Raw genomic sequence first — 15,230 nt, 5'->3', positions numbered from 1 at the left:
ACCTAGTGAGCGAAGTGTTTTGGGTTTCTCCCACATATTGAGCGCCGCAGACGTCGCACCAGATTAGATAGACACAGTCACCAACCTCCTCCTCCTCCTCCTCCTCCTCCTCCTCCTCCTCCTCCTCCTCCTCCTCCTCCTCCTCTCTCCTCCAGCCCTTTGACGAGGCGGGCCGGCGTATGACCATGCCCTCGTTGATGACCAGCTCCATCGGCCTGCGTCTCTTCTCCACGCTGGACGACGGGACAGGCCACGCCCCCGTGGAGAACCTGCTGGACGCCTGGTTGGGCGAGGGCATCGAGAACACGTCCGATATCCTCAAGGTGCGGAGGCGGCCATTTTGGATTAGGTTCTGGTGTTTGGGGAGGATCTGGTGTCGGGGACGGTTGGTCATTGGACGGTTGGTCATTGGACGGTTGGTCATTGGACGGTTGGTCATTGGACGGTTGGTCATTGGACGGTTGGTCATTGGACGGTTGGTCATTGGACGGTTGGTCATTGGACGGTTGGTCATTGGACGGTTTATCTTCTGTCAGTTGACAGTTTCTCAACCATTTGGATGATTTCAGCTAAATAGTGTCTCAAGAACACTGCTATATGTATGTATGCCAGAAGACATAACAATGGAAGTCCTATGACAAAGATAAGGGGTTATGGTTAGGTATAAGATAAGATGTACGTTGTTAATCCCAGACTGGAAATTCGAAATATATAAAATATGAACTCTTAACTTCAAGTAAAACCTAAACGATAAAGCAAAATAAAAAGGACATCTGCTAAGGATAACTTTTGATCACCAAGATGAGGGTTCTCCTCAGAACGCTGAAGCTGTGACCCCCCCCCCGTCTGTGAGCAGGCTCTGGACTTCAGCCTGGAGGGCCGGGTGAACCTGGGCCAGCTGACCTCTGCCCTGGAGAACGAGCTGCTGGTCACCAGGAACGGCCTCCACCAGGCCGCCCTGGCCAGCTTCAAGGCCGAGATCAGACACCTGCTGTGAGTCCTGAACCTGGGGCAGCCTGGGGGGGGGGTCTGGGGGAGGGTCTGGGACCTTGGGGGGGGGGTGGGGGACCGAGGCTCGTGTCTGAACACGAGTACGGTACCAATGTAAATACGGTGAAAGCTGCGGTGGTATCTCGCTTGAGGATTCCTAGGTGTATCGGGGTCGACATCGGGGTATCGAACGCAGAACCTTTCCGACACCCTAACCACTGCTTCTCCAAGAGCCGTGGTATCCCAGCTTGTGTATAAAATAAGTTTCCTAGAATTTATTTTGTGGTGAAACCAAAACCTTAAAAAATTAGAATCTCAAGACCAGAAATCAATGTGGGGAAACGGGATTGAACCCGGGACCTTAACGAGCGCCCCCCCCCCTTCCAGGGAGCGCCTGGACCTGGAGCTCCAAGAGAAGGAGAGGCTCCTGCTGGACCTGGAGATGGCCGAGAGGCTGAAGAGCCAGCTGGCTGCTGAGGTGGACGAGAACCACGCCAGCATCGAGCACTCGCACCACCTCAACCTCAGGTACATTACCTCCACCTCCACCTCTGGTAACACCACCTCAACCTCTGGTTACACCACCTCAACCTCAGGTACATTACCTCCACCTCCACCTCTGGTTACACCACCTCAACCTCAGGTACATTACCTCCACCTCCACCTCTGGTTACACCAGCTCAACCTCAGGTACATTACCTCCACCTCCACCTCTGGTTACACCACCTCAACCTCGGGTACATTACCTCCACCTCCACCTCTGGTTACACCACCTCCACCTCAGGTACATTACCTCCACCTCCACCTCTGGTAACACCACCTCAACCTCAGGTACATTACCTCCACCTCCACCTCTGGTTACACCACCTCAACCTCAGGTACATTACCTCCACCTCTGGTTACACCACCTCAACCTCAGGTACATTACCTCCACCTCCACCTCTGGTTACACCACCTCAACCTCAGGTACATTACCTCCACCTCCACCTCTGGTTACACCACCTCAACCTCAGGTACATTACCTCCACCTCTGGTAACACCACCTCAACCTCAGGTACATTACCTCCACCTCCACCTCTGGTTACACCACCTCAACCTCAGGTACATTACCTCCACCTCAACCTCTGGTTACACCACCTCAACCTCAGGTACATTACCTCCACCTCCACCTCTGGTTACACCACCTCAACCTCAGGTACATTACCTCCACCTCCACCTCTGGTTACACCACCTCAACCTCAGGTACATTACCTCCACCTCTGGTAACACCACCTCAACCTCTGGTTACACCACCTCAACCTCAGGTACATTACCTCCACCTCAACCTCTGGTAACACCACCTCAACCTCAGGTACATTACCTCCACCTCAACCTCTGGTTACACCACCTCAACCTCAGGTACATTACCTCCACCTCTGGTAACACCACCTCAACCTCAGGTACATTACCTCCACCTCCACCTCTGGTAACACCACCTCCACCTCAGGTACATTACCTCCACCTCAACCTCAGGTAACACCACCTCAGGTAACACCACCTCAGGTAACACCACCTCAACCTCAGGTAAACCCACTTCAACCTCTGGTTACACCACCTCAACCTCTGGTTACACCACCTCCACCTCAGGTACATTACCTCCACCTCAACCTCAGGTAACACCACCTCAGGTAACACCACCTCAACCTCAGGTAAACCCACTTCAACCTCTGGTTACACCACCTCCACCTCAGGTAGCACAACCCAATCTCACACCACCTCCCCCTCACTAAACCTCCGACTCAGAGTGGAGGTCTTGCATCATGATAATGGGCCTGAATCTTGTCAACAAAGAGACTTTGAGACGTTGTTAACAAACAAACCAATCAGAATGCACATGGTCCCGCCCTGAGCCTCGTCTCTGATTGGTTGGATGTGTTCTGTGCCTACAGGAAGCTGGAGCAGGAGCACAAGGAGAAGCTGGGGGCGGTGCGGTCGGACCTGCTGACGGAGTTGGACCAGATCCAGCAGCAGGCCAGCCTGCAGAGGGAGGAGCTGGAGGCGGAGCTGGAGAAGACCAGGGCGGACGAGTCCTTCATGAGGGACCACCTGTCCGTCTCCATCAAGGTACATAAGACCACCTCCATCACCGTACATAGACCACCTGTCCACACCGTACATGGACCACCTTCATCCAGGTTCTCTGTTCATTGCGTGTGGTTCCTGTCCGTGTTCCCCTGTAGGAGAACCGGCGTCTCGAGTCTGAGGTTCTGGAGGGGAGCGAGAAGCTAGCAACGGCCCAGGTCCAGATCTCCAAGCTCCAGGCCAGCTTGGAGAACGTCCTCCGAGAGAAGGTACCGCGGAACCGCGGGTTCCTCACACCCTGCGCCGGTGTTCTGCTGCTGCCTGGTGTTTATTGTGTCATGTTCTCGAGCTATGCCTCAACTCACCGTCACTGTAACACAGGAAATGCATATTCTGAAAAATTCAGTCCCCAATTCTCATTGTTAAAGTGCAATCCTAAGGACAATTCGACAGGTGTTCTGTGCAGATGTATAAGGTACAATACATGTGTGTAATGTATGTATAATGTAAACCTGTGCATACGTTTGTAATCTTGGCGTTAAGCTTCCATGCATCCGTGCACTCCGACTTGGTGGCTCGACGCGTTTCCCATTCCGACTTCCCACCTCCGACCCGTTAACGAACCCAGCATCATTTCACCACACGTGTTTGTGATGTCCTCCGCCGCGGTATTAAAGGGGCTGGTCATGTGATGGTGTCAGGTCGGCCCATAGACTCTCCTACTCACCGATACCCGATTCTGCATTTTAGGCAGTATCAGAAGTCATTTCCGATACTGGTATCGGCCGAACTCTAGTATTGTGTGTATATATAACCTATACCAGTATGGTAAAGTACATGTGTGTGCTTGCCCTCAGATGGGCGACCTGGACCCTGGGGGTGCTGAGCTGTTGCAGCAGGAGGAGCGATTCAGACAGCTGTGTAGCGGCTATGAGGCTCAGTGCAGAGTACGTCTCCTGATCACTGATCAAACCCTAACCCTGTTATTACATCTGTTATAGTTATCATTATTATAGGTAGTGTTTTTAGTTTTTCACCTGTTAATCACTATTATTGCACCTATTTATAGATCAGTATTCAAACACTAGCTCTTATTCACTATTACTTAATCTATTTATCGATCAGTATTCAAATTCTAGATATGAATCACTATTATTTAATATATATACAAATTTGAATTATAATTCTCTATTAAAAACACTATTTTTTACTCAGTATTATTCAACCTATTAAACATTAGTTTTTAATCACTATTATTTAATCTATTGAAAAATGAGTTTTCAGTGACTATTGCTTTTGGAGTTAATATATATTCTGACACTAATCACTAATGACTGTCAGACTATATACTCTAGATCAGGGGTTCTCAAAGTTTTGACAACTGAGGGCCAATTTAGGAACCCAAAATTTGACTGAGGGCCGCCAAAGGAAAAAAAATGTTGGCGGGAAACGCCGTCAGCATCCCAGTGGTGAAAAAAAACATTGCACCCGCACCGTGGACCTCTGGGAGTGAGGTCAAGTGAGGTCTAAATCATGAAACTGAGGTTCACCCTTTCAAAGTAATGTACAGCCGGATTAAAACTAAAAAATGTAAAAGGATTTAATTGAAAGCTAGAGAGAGTCGAATTTTCTCTTTATGGAGGGAATCCATCGCCCCACTGTCTAAGAAGAATGCATGTTTAAATTAATATTGAAAAAAAAAAAAGTTTTTTTTTTTTTTATTTTTTTTTTTATAACATACATAATTATGTATGTCATTGCGGGCCGCCAGGAATGATTCCGCGGGCCGCCATTGGCCCGCGGGCCGCACTTTGAGAACCAATGCTCTAGATATTTTTGGAATGCGCCCCATGTTGACTATGTTTCTATGCATGTGCTCGGTAACGTGTGTAGCGTAACATGTGTGTAGCGTAACGTGTGTAACATGCGTGACACATGTGTGTAGTGTAACATGTGTGTAACGTGCGGGTCACATGTGTCTAGTGTAACGTACGTGTCATGTGTGTAATGTAACGTGCGTGTCACATGTGTGTAGTGTAACATGTGTGTAACGTGCGGGTCACATGTGTCTAGTGTAACGTACGTGTCATGTGTGTAATGTAACGTGCGTGTCACATGTGTGTAGTGTAACATGTGTGTAACGTGCGTGTCACATGTGTAGTGTAACGTGCGTGTCACATGTGTGTAGTGTAACATGTGTGTACCGTGCGTGTCACATGTGTGTAGTGTAACATGTGTGTACCGTGCGTGTCACATGTATGTAGTGTAACATGTGTGTAACATGCGTGTCATGTGTTGTGCAGTGTAACATGTGTGTACCGTGCGTGTCACATGTATGCAGTGTAACATGTGTGTAACGTGCGTGTCACGAGATGTGCAGTGTAACATGTGTGTAACGTGCGTGTCACGTGTTGTGCAGTGTAACATGCGTGCCACATGTGTGTAGTGTAACATGTGTGTAACATGCGTGCCGCGTGGGCCTCCAGGAGCTGCAGGACCGTATCGATGAGCTGCAGGCGGAGCAGGCCCTGCAGCGCCTGGGCAGGCGGTCCCAGGCCTGCAGCCAGCCGCTGGCCGACCACATGGAGCCGGAGTCCCAGAGCCCGGGCATGGAGTCGGACCCAGGTACGCCACAGTCACACACCGCGCCTGACGGCCTGCCGTCGGTGTGGTGCTATTCACATGCTTTGGAGGTTTTTTTTTGAAGGTTCAAAGTACTGATTGTAACATTGAGGAAAGGCGTATTCTGTCCGCTGGTCTTTTTTTTTTTTCTTCATTTCCCAGCACACGGCATTCAGGCATTTGGTTTGTGTCTACGCTAACAGATTTACTGACATGACAACCAACCGGTTATCACACGTCTAGGGGAGCTAGGGAGTTCCTGTCGGCTGCTAGGACAGTCCAAACAGAAGGGGTTAAAGGTTTTTGGTTCAAACCCTCATGTTCGCAGCCTGCCTGTCGGCAGCTTGGTGCCAGAACCCCTTAACCCGACATGTTCCTTAGTGACGTGGATTGAATTTAATTTCAAGATATTTTTATTTAGAAAAAGAAAAAACATAAGATAACTTAAGCAATAATAGACAATAAAATAAAATGATGAAACAAGTGAAGTTACAATTAGGTAATATTTACAAACTATGAAAAACCACAAATGAAAAGAAAACCTTCTAACACTTGCTCGACCGGTTCCAAAAGGGTTCAGAGGAAGAAAAAGGTAGTATAGACGTGTATAAAGCAGTGTAAATACCGTTGTGAACCTGTGTCTGTCCCAGGGCTGGGCACGGAGGAGGGCCAGCCCTTCAACATGAGCCTGGAGGCGGAGTTGATGCTGGAGCAGCTGAAGGAGCAGCACAGTCGGCGGGTGGAGGACCTGCAGGCCCAGCTGGAGAGCAAGGTGAGCCCGGGGGCGGCCATGTTGGATCAGGCTACCCAACCCAAGCCGATCCTGGCATGTCTCATAGAGTTCATCTGTTGTTTTGAAGGAATACCTTGTTCTTGTCGTCATTGATTGACTAATAAGGTCGTAGTGGTTCCTGTGCTAAATCTTAAATACATAGAATTTTTTTTTGTCTTTGCCTTTGTTTTCTTTTACTTATCGATTTTATTTTAGTATGAAACTTTTTTTTTACGACAATGTTCCGTCTGGTTTCCTCCGACGCTCTCAGATCCAGGAGCTGGACCGGAGGGTGGAGGAGGAGCGGACGGCCCACCAGGGCCAGCAGGCCTCCACCTCCTCCCAGCACCAGGAGGAGGTGGAGGCCCTCGGGGAGCAGATGGCCCGCCTCCAGGCCCAGGCCGGGGTCTTCCAGGGCCAGCTGGAGCAGGCCGCGCTGGAGCGGGACGGGCTGGAGAGGAGGCAGGCGGAGGAGAAGGAGCGGCTGGAGCTGCGGCAGGAGGAGGAGGTGGCCGCCCTTCGGCAGCGCCTCCTGGCGGCCCACACCCAGGCCTCGGACCTGGAGGAGCAGCTGGCGGCGGCGCTGGAGGAGGCGCGGCGGGCGGAGGAGGAGGTGGTGGAGGAGCTGAGGAGACGCCACGCCCGGGAGCTGAGGCTCCTCCAGGAGGCGCAGGAGGCGCGGCTGGAGGAGGAGAGGAGGCGAACGCGGGCGGCGGTGCGGCTGCTGGAGGAGACGGCGCGGGAGGAGAAGGAGCGGCGGCGCCTGGACCACGAGGAGGAGCTGGGCGCCCGGCTGGAGGAGGCGCGGCTGAGGTCCGAGGAGGAGAAGGAGGCGCTGGGGGAGAGGCTCGCCGAGGAGTGGCGCAGCGCGAGGGCCGCTCTGGAGGAGCAGAGCGACCGGACCCTGCAGGAGGTGCTGGAGGCGGGCATGCTGCGGCTGGTCAAGGAGCAGGAGGAGAAGGAGAGCCGGCAGAGGGCGGCCTGGGAGGAGGAGCGCGGCCGGCTCCAGAGGTCCCAGGAGGAGGCGCTCCTCGCCGTGTTGGCCAAGGAGCGCCTGAAGCTCCAGGAGCAGCAGGAGCAGAGGGAGAGGAGGATGAGGGAGGCGTGGGGGGAGGAGAAGCTGCAGCTGGAGGAGGACTACGAGGGGATGCTGCAGGAGAGGCTGAAGGAGGAGAGGGAGAAGGCGGAGGAGGGGAAGGAGGAGGAGGAGGAGCGCTTCGAGAGGATGCTGAAGGAGGAGACCTCTCGGCTGGAGGAGCGGCACAGGGAGGCGCTGAAGGAGCTGAGCGCCCGCCACGGGGAGGAGCGCGAGGAGCTGGGCGGCGCCTTGGACCGGCTGCGGGAGGAGGTCGTCCAGGAGAGGTGAGGATCTGAACAATTATTAACGTTGATAATGTTCTATCATAAAGTATTGTCATTTGGATGCGACCGATCTGCTGGACGGTTCTACTTCTGCTAAATAATCAGAACATTCCAGGAGAGATTGTTGGAATATTTCTATGTTTGTATTTGTCCTCAAAGTGCTTTATATCCCAAAGTAAAATACTAGATAAATGAACACGGGAAACTAAATGATTGTTGGTTCAAAAACAGCGGTCGGCCCTATGAGCCGATTTCACCCACGGGTACGACTTTTCTTTGCTCCTTTTAAACCTTGCGTTCCCACTTTGTGAGTGACAGGCACAATAGACGAGCAAAGGACTGCGCTTTTGAATGCAAATGCATTTTGAACCGTTGCAGAGAATTAAGAGAACGAGAGAGAGCGAGAGAGAGAGAGAGAGAGAGAGAGAGAAACGGTTTGAGTGTTCCGGACCGCTGAACGCCGTAACCCTTCCTGATTCACCACGCGCAGGGCAGCCGTTGAGCTCCACTTCTCCCAGAGGCTCCTGGAGCTGGAAGGCCGCTTCTCAGGGGACCAGGACTCTGTGGCGGAACGCTTCCAGGTGGACGTGTCGAGGCTGGAGCAGCACTACCAAGCCCAGCTGGGGGCCCTCTCGGCGAGCCACGCTGAGCGGGCCCTCGCGTGGCGGGCCGAGATGGAGGCCGCCCTGGTGGAGAGCCAGGAGCAGAGGAGGCTGATGCGAGAGGCCCTGGAGCAGGAGAGGCTCTGCCTCCACCGGGAGCGGGCCGCCGACCGCGAGGAACTGGAGAACGCCCGCCGGGAAGAGGTGGAGGCGGCGCGGGGAGAGAAGCGGGAGCTGGAGAGGCAGCTGGACGAACTGGCCGGGTCGTCCCAGACCAAGGAGAGGGACCTCAGCCGGCAGCTGATCGAGCTCCACAGGAGGCTCCAGGAGAGCCAGGCCTTCAGGGAGGACCTTCTGGCCGCGTCGGAGAGGACGGCGCAGGAGCTGGAGGTTCTGCTGGGTCAGGCGGTGAAGGACTTCAAGCAGGAGAGGGCAGAGTTTGTGGAGGAGCGGGCCGAGCTCCAGAGCAGGCTGGCCCAAGTCCAGGGGAAATACAGAGCGGAGCTTTCCCTGTCGGAGGAACAGAGCCGGGAAAAGATGGAGCAGTTTGACGCTCTGCAGAACAAGATTGAAGATCTGGAGACGACGCTCCAACAGGCCGTGGAAGGCTTTGAGTTTGAGAGGCTGGAGCTAATCCAGAGCATAGCCCTTCTTGAAGATGATCTTAAAGATAATCTATGCTGCCTGGAGTCCCTGGACAACGAGAGGATGGAACTCGTCTTAGAAAGGGATCGGCTCAAGATCCGAATCAGGGAAATGGGAAAGGAACTCGATGTTCTTTCAGAAGTAACCAAGTCTGGGCAAGAGGAAACGACAGACCCTGGTAATATGCTAGTAACCAAACCGGTTAATCCTGATGTGATATATTTGTCTTTCGAAGCCCAGGAGCCACAATCAAATACCACTGGTAACACGGATGAGGATGATGACGTCGTCGGTATTATTCCTCGTGACTCTTGTGCTCTCGGTGGTAAATCTGAACCCCTGGTGGATGAGGAGCCAAACACAGCGGATATGAGCGTGACTGCTTCCATCGGCTGCAGTAACGTTCCCAACGAAGATGTGGAAGCCCAAAATCTGGAATCAACAGGTCAACTTGAAACCACAGCACTACTTCTGGAAGAACACCACGAAAACCATCTAGAGATGAGGGCCGAGAAACCTGTGGCACCAGGAGAATGCCCAGAAGACCCAGATTGTGTGGTGGTTGATGAATATGATGAAGATGTTGATGTTGATGATCGGCAAGATTCCCCTGTTGCCATGGACAGCCCCAAAACCAGCGGAGACGACCTGCAGGAGCAAAGTTCAGACGTCCGAGAGGAAATCGAAGAGGAAGAGTCTCCGGAGACATTTTGTACTGAAGGTTCTCCTCATGGCGGTTCTCTCTCCAAACACAACACGGACGATCCCAGAGTTGCCCAGGGAACCCAGAGTGTGGATGTTGAAGAGGAGATGGAGCAGATCTCTGAAGGTGAAGCAGCCCCATCACCTGATGTGGTGGGCCATGAAGAGGAGGGAAACTGTGGCTGTGAAGCTGCCCGATCCCCTGATATGCTAGGCCATGACGAGGAGCAGCTGTCTGGAGGTGAAGCTGCCCCATCACCCGATGAGGCGGGCCATGAAGAGGAGATGGCGCAGATCTCTGTAGACGAGGCCGCCGCGCCGCCTGAGGCAGCGGGCTGTGAAGAGGAGACTGCGCAGCTTTCCGGAGGTGAAGCAGCCCCATCGCCCGATGTAGCGGGCGATGAAGAGGAGCAGATCGCCGGAGTTGAAGCGGCCACGTCGCCCGAGGCTGCGGGCCTCGAAGAGGACAGGAATCCTGGGTTGTTTGTGGCGGTCCCGTCATGGGATCCAGAGAATAACCCTGAAGATGGAGGGGTGGAGGAGCTCTCCCATCCCCTCGACCAGAGGCCGTGTCATGCGGTCGCGGTGGACCTCGTAGCTGCGCGGAGAGCTGCTGACTCCTGCGGTGGGCCGACTTCACGGGATGGGTCGGTGGACTCTCACAAGTGTGGGAAACGAATCCAATCGGTTTCCCAAGAGTGTGGGTTCTCAGGCTCTCTGGTGGTGGATCCGCAGGATGACCCGGAACGCCGTGAGGATGTTCACCCCGTGAACAAACTCCAGGTGCTGTACAGCGACGCCATGGAGGAAAACACTCTGCTACACCAGAAGGTGTCGCTGCTCCACCAGAAGACCGTCACGTTGGAGAGCATTCTGACGTACAACCGGCAAAAGATCAGAACGGGCAGCCGGGCGTTGGAGGAGAACCTGACCCTGAGGCTGAAGCTGTTCCGTCTAACGAAGCGGGCCGAGGAGCTGGAGACCGAGATCTCAGAGACGGCCGATCTCCGGGTCCGATACCACGACGGACGCCGGCAGAACACGCTGCTGAAGGGAGAGAACGGGGAGCTGAAGCGACGGCTGTCCAGCCTGGAGGGCCGTCTGCGTGCGGCCGGGGGTCCCCAGGGCCAGCACCGGGGCCTGGCGGAGGAGCTCTCCACCATGAGGCGGGACAACCTCCAGCTCTCGGAGCTGGTCCGGGAGCTGGAGCTGCAGGGGGACGGAGGTCTCCTGGAGGGGGAAGGAGGTCTCCTGGAGGGGGTCGGAGGTCTCCCGGAGACGGCCGGTACCTGGGAGACCACGTCCCAGGGGACGAGCGGCCGTCTCGAGGCCCGGAGCCAGGCTGACGCCACCCGCCTGGAGGTGTGCTGCGAGGAGCTGGAGGTGCAGAACGCGGACCTCCGCGGGGCCCTCGCCAGCCTGCAGGGGGAGGCGTGGACGCTCAGCGAGTGGATGCAGGTCCACAGGTAACAGGAGGACCAGGATAGAACCCCCAGCACCCCGCCTCGCCCCCCCCCCCCCCCCACCCAGCGTTGTGACCTCCTTCCTCTGGGTGTGATGCTCCGTAGCCTCCCTCCAGCTCCTCCTCTACCCCGGGTACGGTGCCCCAGCGGTGGCTGTGTTGAGTTGGACCCTCGTTCCCCCTGTGATGGATCCTGTGTTGTGCGGTGAATAGGTAGTTAACCACGAGAGGTTGTGAGTAGTTAACCCCTTTAGGTCAGTCGTACACATTTTGGTTGGTTTGTGGATTAAGTCTTCCTTCTCTATAAAATTGTGTTTGCTGTGTTATGAAATATATAAATCCATTTTTGTGTTTTTTTTTTTTTACATCCCATTTTGTGTTGAGTCTTCAATGATCTGACGGCCATTTTGTCTCCGAACAGATCTGAAGTCGGTCGACTCGAGGAAGAAAACGTAAACCTCAGTCAGAAGATCACATTGCTGAAGGACGAGGACCTGAAAGGGGCCAACGTAGACCTTCGGTGAGAACATGGCGATGTTGTCCTGGCATAAATCAGTTTAATGTCATGTTTGCTGCAGAGTTCATTTTGCTGATATCTACCTTTTTTCTTTAATCTGTTTTTCAGGCAACAGCTGGAAGACTTCCAGAAAGAGAAGACTGAAGCTGAGAATATTGCGGAGGAATTTCAGAAACAGGTATGCATATCAACAAATTATTATTCTAGCCACTGCCTGGCTTTCTAGTCTAAATAGGAAAAATAATGAAACACATTTGCCTACCTTGCACTCAAGGCCATTTGCACTATTGAGAATTAATTGTAAATATTACTTATCTTATTTTATTGAATTTACCAAATTGTATTTGATCCTTTATACATAATGCACAATGGGTCAAAGAGGAATGAAATTTCCGTTCTTCTATTTCTCTGGTACATTAGTTGCAATTGACAATAAAGCTGACTTTTACTTTGACTTGACCTTGAATAAGAATAAAAAAAAATGACCAAAAATAAACACTTCGAAATATAAAAACTCTAAAGTCTCTCGTGACTGTGCGCGTGTCCAACACGTGTCCAGTAGTTGACGCGCACACATCAAAGCACTCTAAACCCCCCCCCCCCTGTGGGCTGGCCCCACTCCCTCCTCAGATCTCAGACCTGCGTTCCCGCGGCGACCATCTGCAGGAGGACAACGCGCTGCTGTCCCAGGAGAACGTCCTGCTGTCCCAGGAGAACGTCCAGAACTCTGCGGACGTGGAGGAGATCAGCCAGCAGCTCGCTGAGCTCATCCAGGAGAACGAGAGGAGAGAGGCCGCGCCCGCCAAGGAGCGGATCCAGGTGAGGCTCACTGTCGTCATGGTGACGGTTTGGCGTGGTGCTAGATGGTTAACTAGCCGGTTGGGTTGGGGTAGATGGTTAACTAGCCGGTTGTGTTGGGGTAGATGGTTAACTAGCCGGTTGTGTTGGGGTAGATGGTTAACTAGCCGGTTGTGTTTGGGTAGATGGTTAACTAGCCGGTTGTGTTGGGGTAGATGGTTAACTAGCCGGTTGTGTTGGGGTAGATGGTTAACTAGCCGGTTGTGTTGGGGTAGATGGTTAACTAGCCGGTTGTGTTGGGGTAGATGGTTAACTAGCTGGTTGGGGTAGATGGTTAACTAGATGGTTGTGTTGGGGTAGATGGTTAACTAGCCGGTTGTGTTGGGGTAGATGGTTAACTAGCTGGTTGGGGTAGATGGTTAACTAGCTGGTTGTGTTGGGGTAGATGGTTAACTAGCCGGTTGTGTTGGGGTAGATGGTTAACTAGCTGGTTGGGGTAGATGGTTAACTAGCCGGTTGTGTTGGGGTAGATGGTTAACTAGCTGGTTGGGGTAGATGGTTAACTAGATGGTTGTGTTGGGGTAGATGGTTAACTAGCCGGTTGTGTTGGGGTAGATGGTTAACTAGCTGGTTGGGGTAGATGGTTAACTAGCTGGTTGTGTTGGGGTAGATGGTTAACTAGCCGGTTGTGTTGGGGTAGATGGTTAACTAGCCGGTTGTGTTGTGGTAGATGGCAGCTTGTGTGGCTGCCTTGGAGGCCGAGTTGACCAAGTCTCTGGAGGAAGCCGGCCGGCTTGAGGAGAGGAACGGAGAGCTGGAGGAGCAGCTCTCTGCCCTCGGAGAGAAGGTAGGCGTCCGGCCCTGGTGGTGGTGGAGGTGGTCACTTCCTATCTGATAGTTCCCGACAAATTAGCTCTAAGCCCCTGGCGCAAGGTCCCCTGAATTAAGGGCATGGCTGTACACGATACTACGTGATAAAACATATGTAACTCTATTAATGTTCTGCAATCATGTAGGACATAGGTTTAATATTTGAGCCGGTGTGCAGGGAGTTGCTGACCCCCTGGTCGTGTTTCTTCTGTTTCAGGGGACCAGGGCGGATGTGATGGAGGAGCAGCTCAGCCAGCTGCTGAAGGAGCGCAGGACTCTGGACAAAGAGACCCAGGCGCTGCGCAGCCAGCTGGCCAGAGCTCAGGAGAAGGTACGACCCTGAGCCCATTCAGCCTTCCTTAAGTTGAGATGCTTATACCCGACGTAAGGAGCTGTGGACGTTTGGGGATCGAACTCACGGCCCTGTCGGCGGGGGGTCGAGTACCGTAGACGCTACGCTATCCTGCAGCGCCTGAATCGTGTTGTTTTAAGTTGAACTTCTCAGCTTTTATTTTATCTCCTTGGGATTGAGTCTTCTCGGTCAAGTATAAAACTATTTTCAATTTTTAGGTTGACCAAGAATATAATTCATTTTATTTTTTTAAAGGCTGATTTATTGACTGATTTTTAAAGGCTTGCATCTCTTCTCCTGGTCCTCCTCTCAACGTGTGTGTGTGTGTGTGTGTGTGTGTGTGTGTGTGTGTGTGTGTGTGTGTGTGTGTGTGTGTGTGTGTGTGTGTGTGTGTGTGTGTGTGTGTGTGTGTGTGTGTGTGTGTGTGTGTGTGTGTGTGTGTGTGTGTCAGGTGGAGACGCTGGACGGAGCGGTCCAGACCTCCACCCTCCAGGCCTCCCGTCTGAAGGCCGACCTGCGCTTCACCCAGCGGGAGGAGGACGCCCTGCGGCAGGAGGTGGTCTCCCTGCACAAGCAGCTGCAGAACGCCCACAACAAGGTCCGTGACCCACCAGGGCCCCTGAAGCCGAGACACAAGGTGGAATAAATGTTGGTTTTAAACAGGGTTTTATCACCACAACGTCGCCCAGAGGCCGGTGGATTCTAAGGTGAAACTGTTAGTGATTAAATATTTTAAAATGAACAGTTAGCATCAGAAAATGTTAGTGTTGATCCAATGTTCAACTCTCATTTAACGCTCAATCACAGATTTACATTTACAATAAGTGCATTTGTCAGAAGGAAGAGAAACAATATACATGTCCACAACAAAGATAGCTAGCATAAGATGCTACACAATGCTATGTACTATTTTTAAGTGCCAGGATGTAAAACGTACAATAAGTGGGTAAGAGTGGGGTAACGGGGGAGGCATTGAAGAGTCGAGGTAAACTCTGAACAAGTGGCTCTTGGGTCCTCTGTGGAAGCTGGTGAGCGACTCTGCTGTCCTGATATTGGATGGGAGCTCGTTCCACCACCAGCAAGAGATTGAGTTTCTGGGACTGAAGCTCACTGGACTGAGGCAATAGATCCTCCATAGATCCTCCATAGATCCTCCATAGATCCTCCATAGATCCTGACCTCTCCCCTCCCTGGGTCCAGGTCCAGATCCTGGAGCTGGCCTACACTGGAGGGTTCCAGGAGCACCAGAAGCTGCACCGCGAGGAGCTGACCCGGCTCCAGGAGCAGGAGGAGCAGCTGCTGAGGCAGGAGAACCAGAGGCTGCAGGTGGAGCTGCTCCACTGCAGGGGCGACCTGGGGCACCTCAGAGACAAGGTGAGCTCCTCAGGCAGGCATTCATTCATTCATTCATTCATTTAGACCTGGGGCCCCTCAGAGACAAGGTGAGCTCCTCAGGCAGCCATTCACTCATTCAT

At 52.9% G+C, this 15,230-nt stretch overlaps 1 protein-coding gene across 2 annotated transcripts in view; it reads left to right on the top strand.

The window, feature by feature from the left end:
• nin (ninein (GSK3B interacting protein)) overlaps window positions 1–15,230 on the top strand; it is a 37,139-nt gene that overhangs the window by 15,594 nt on the left and 6,315 nt on the right. For both annotated transcript variants that reach the window (XM_060051344.1, XM_060051345.1), the window contains exons 8-22: window positions 156–323; window positions 857–993; window positions 1,378–1,518; window positions 2,919–3,093; window positions 3,210–3,320; window positions 3,909–3,998; window positions 5,538–5,676; window positions 6,324–6,445; window positions 6,717–7,807; window positions 11,640–11,738; window positions 11,844–11,913; window positions 12,366–12,545; window positions 13,621–13,734; window positions 14,207–14,353; window positions 14,956–15,129. In XM_060051344.1, coding sequence (XP_059907327.1) covers window positions 156–323; window positions 857–993; window positions 1,378–1,518; window positions 2,919–3,093; window positions 3,210–3,320; window positions 3,909–3,998; window positions 5,538–5,676; window positions 6,324–6,445; window positions 6,717–7,807; window positions 11,640–11,738; window positions 11,844–11,913; window positions 12,366–12,545; window positions 13,621–13,734; window positions 14,207–14,353; window positions 14,956–15,129 — 2,958 coding nt within the window. The remainder of the gene's footprint in view (window positions 1–155; window positions 324–856; window positions 994–1,377; window positions 1,519–2,918; window positions 3,094–3,209; window positions 3,321–3,908; window positions 3,999–5,537; window positions 5,677–6,323; window positions 6,446–6,716; window positions 7,808–11,639; window positions 11,739–11,843; window positions 11,914–12,365; window positions 12,546–13,620; window positions 13,735–14,206; window positions 14,354–14,955; window positions 15,130–15,230) is intronic.

This window comes from Gadus macrocephalus, chromosome 5 (genome assembly GCF_031168955.1).
Source record: "Gadus macrocephalus chromosome 5, ASM3116895v1".
Taxonomy (NCBI): Eukaryota; Metazoa; Chordata; class Actinopteri; order Gadiformes; family Gadidae; genus Gadus; species Gadus macrocephalus.
Note: the sequence above shows the minus strand (reverse complement) of the source record. Positions and strands in the feature narration are given on the sequence as shown.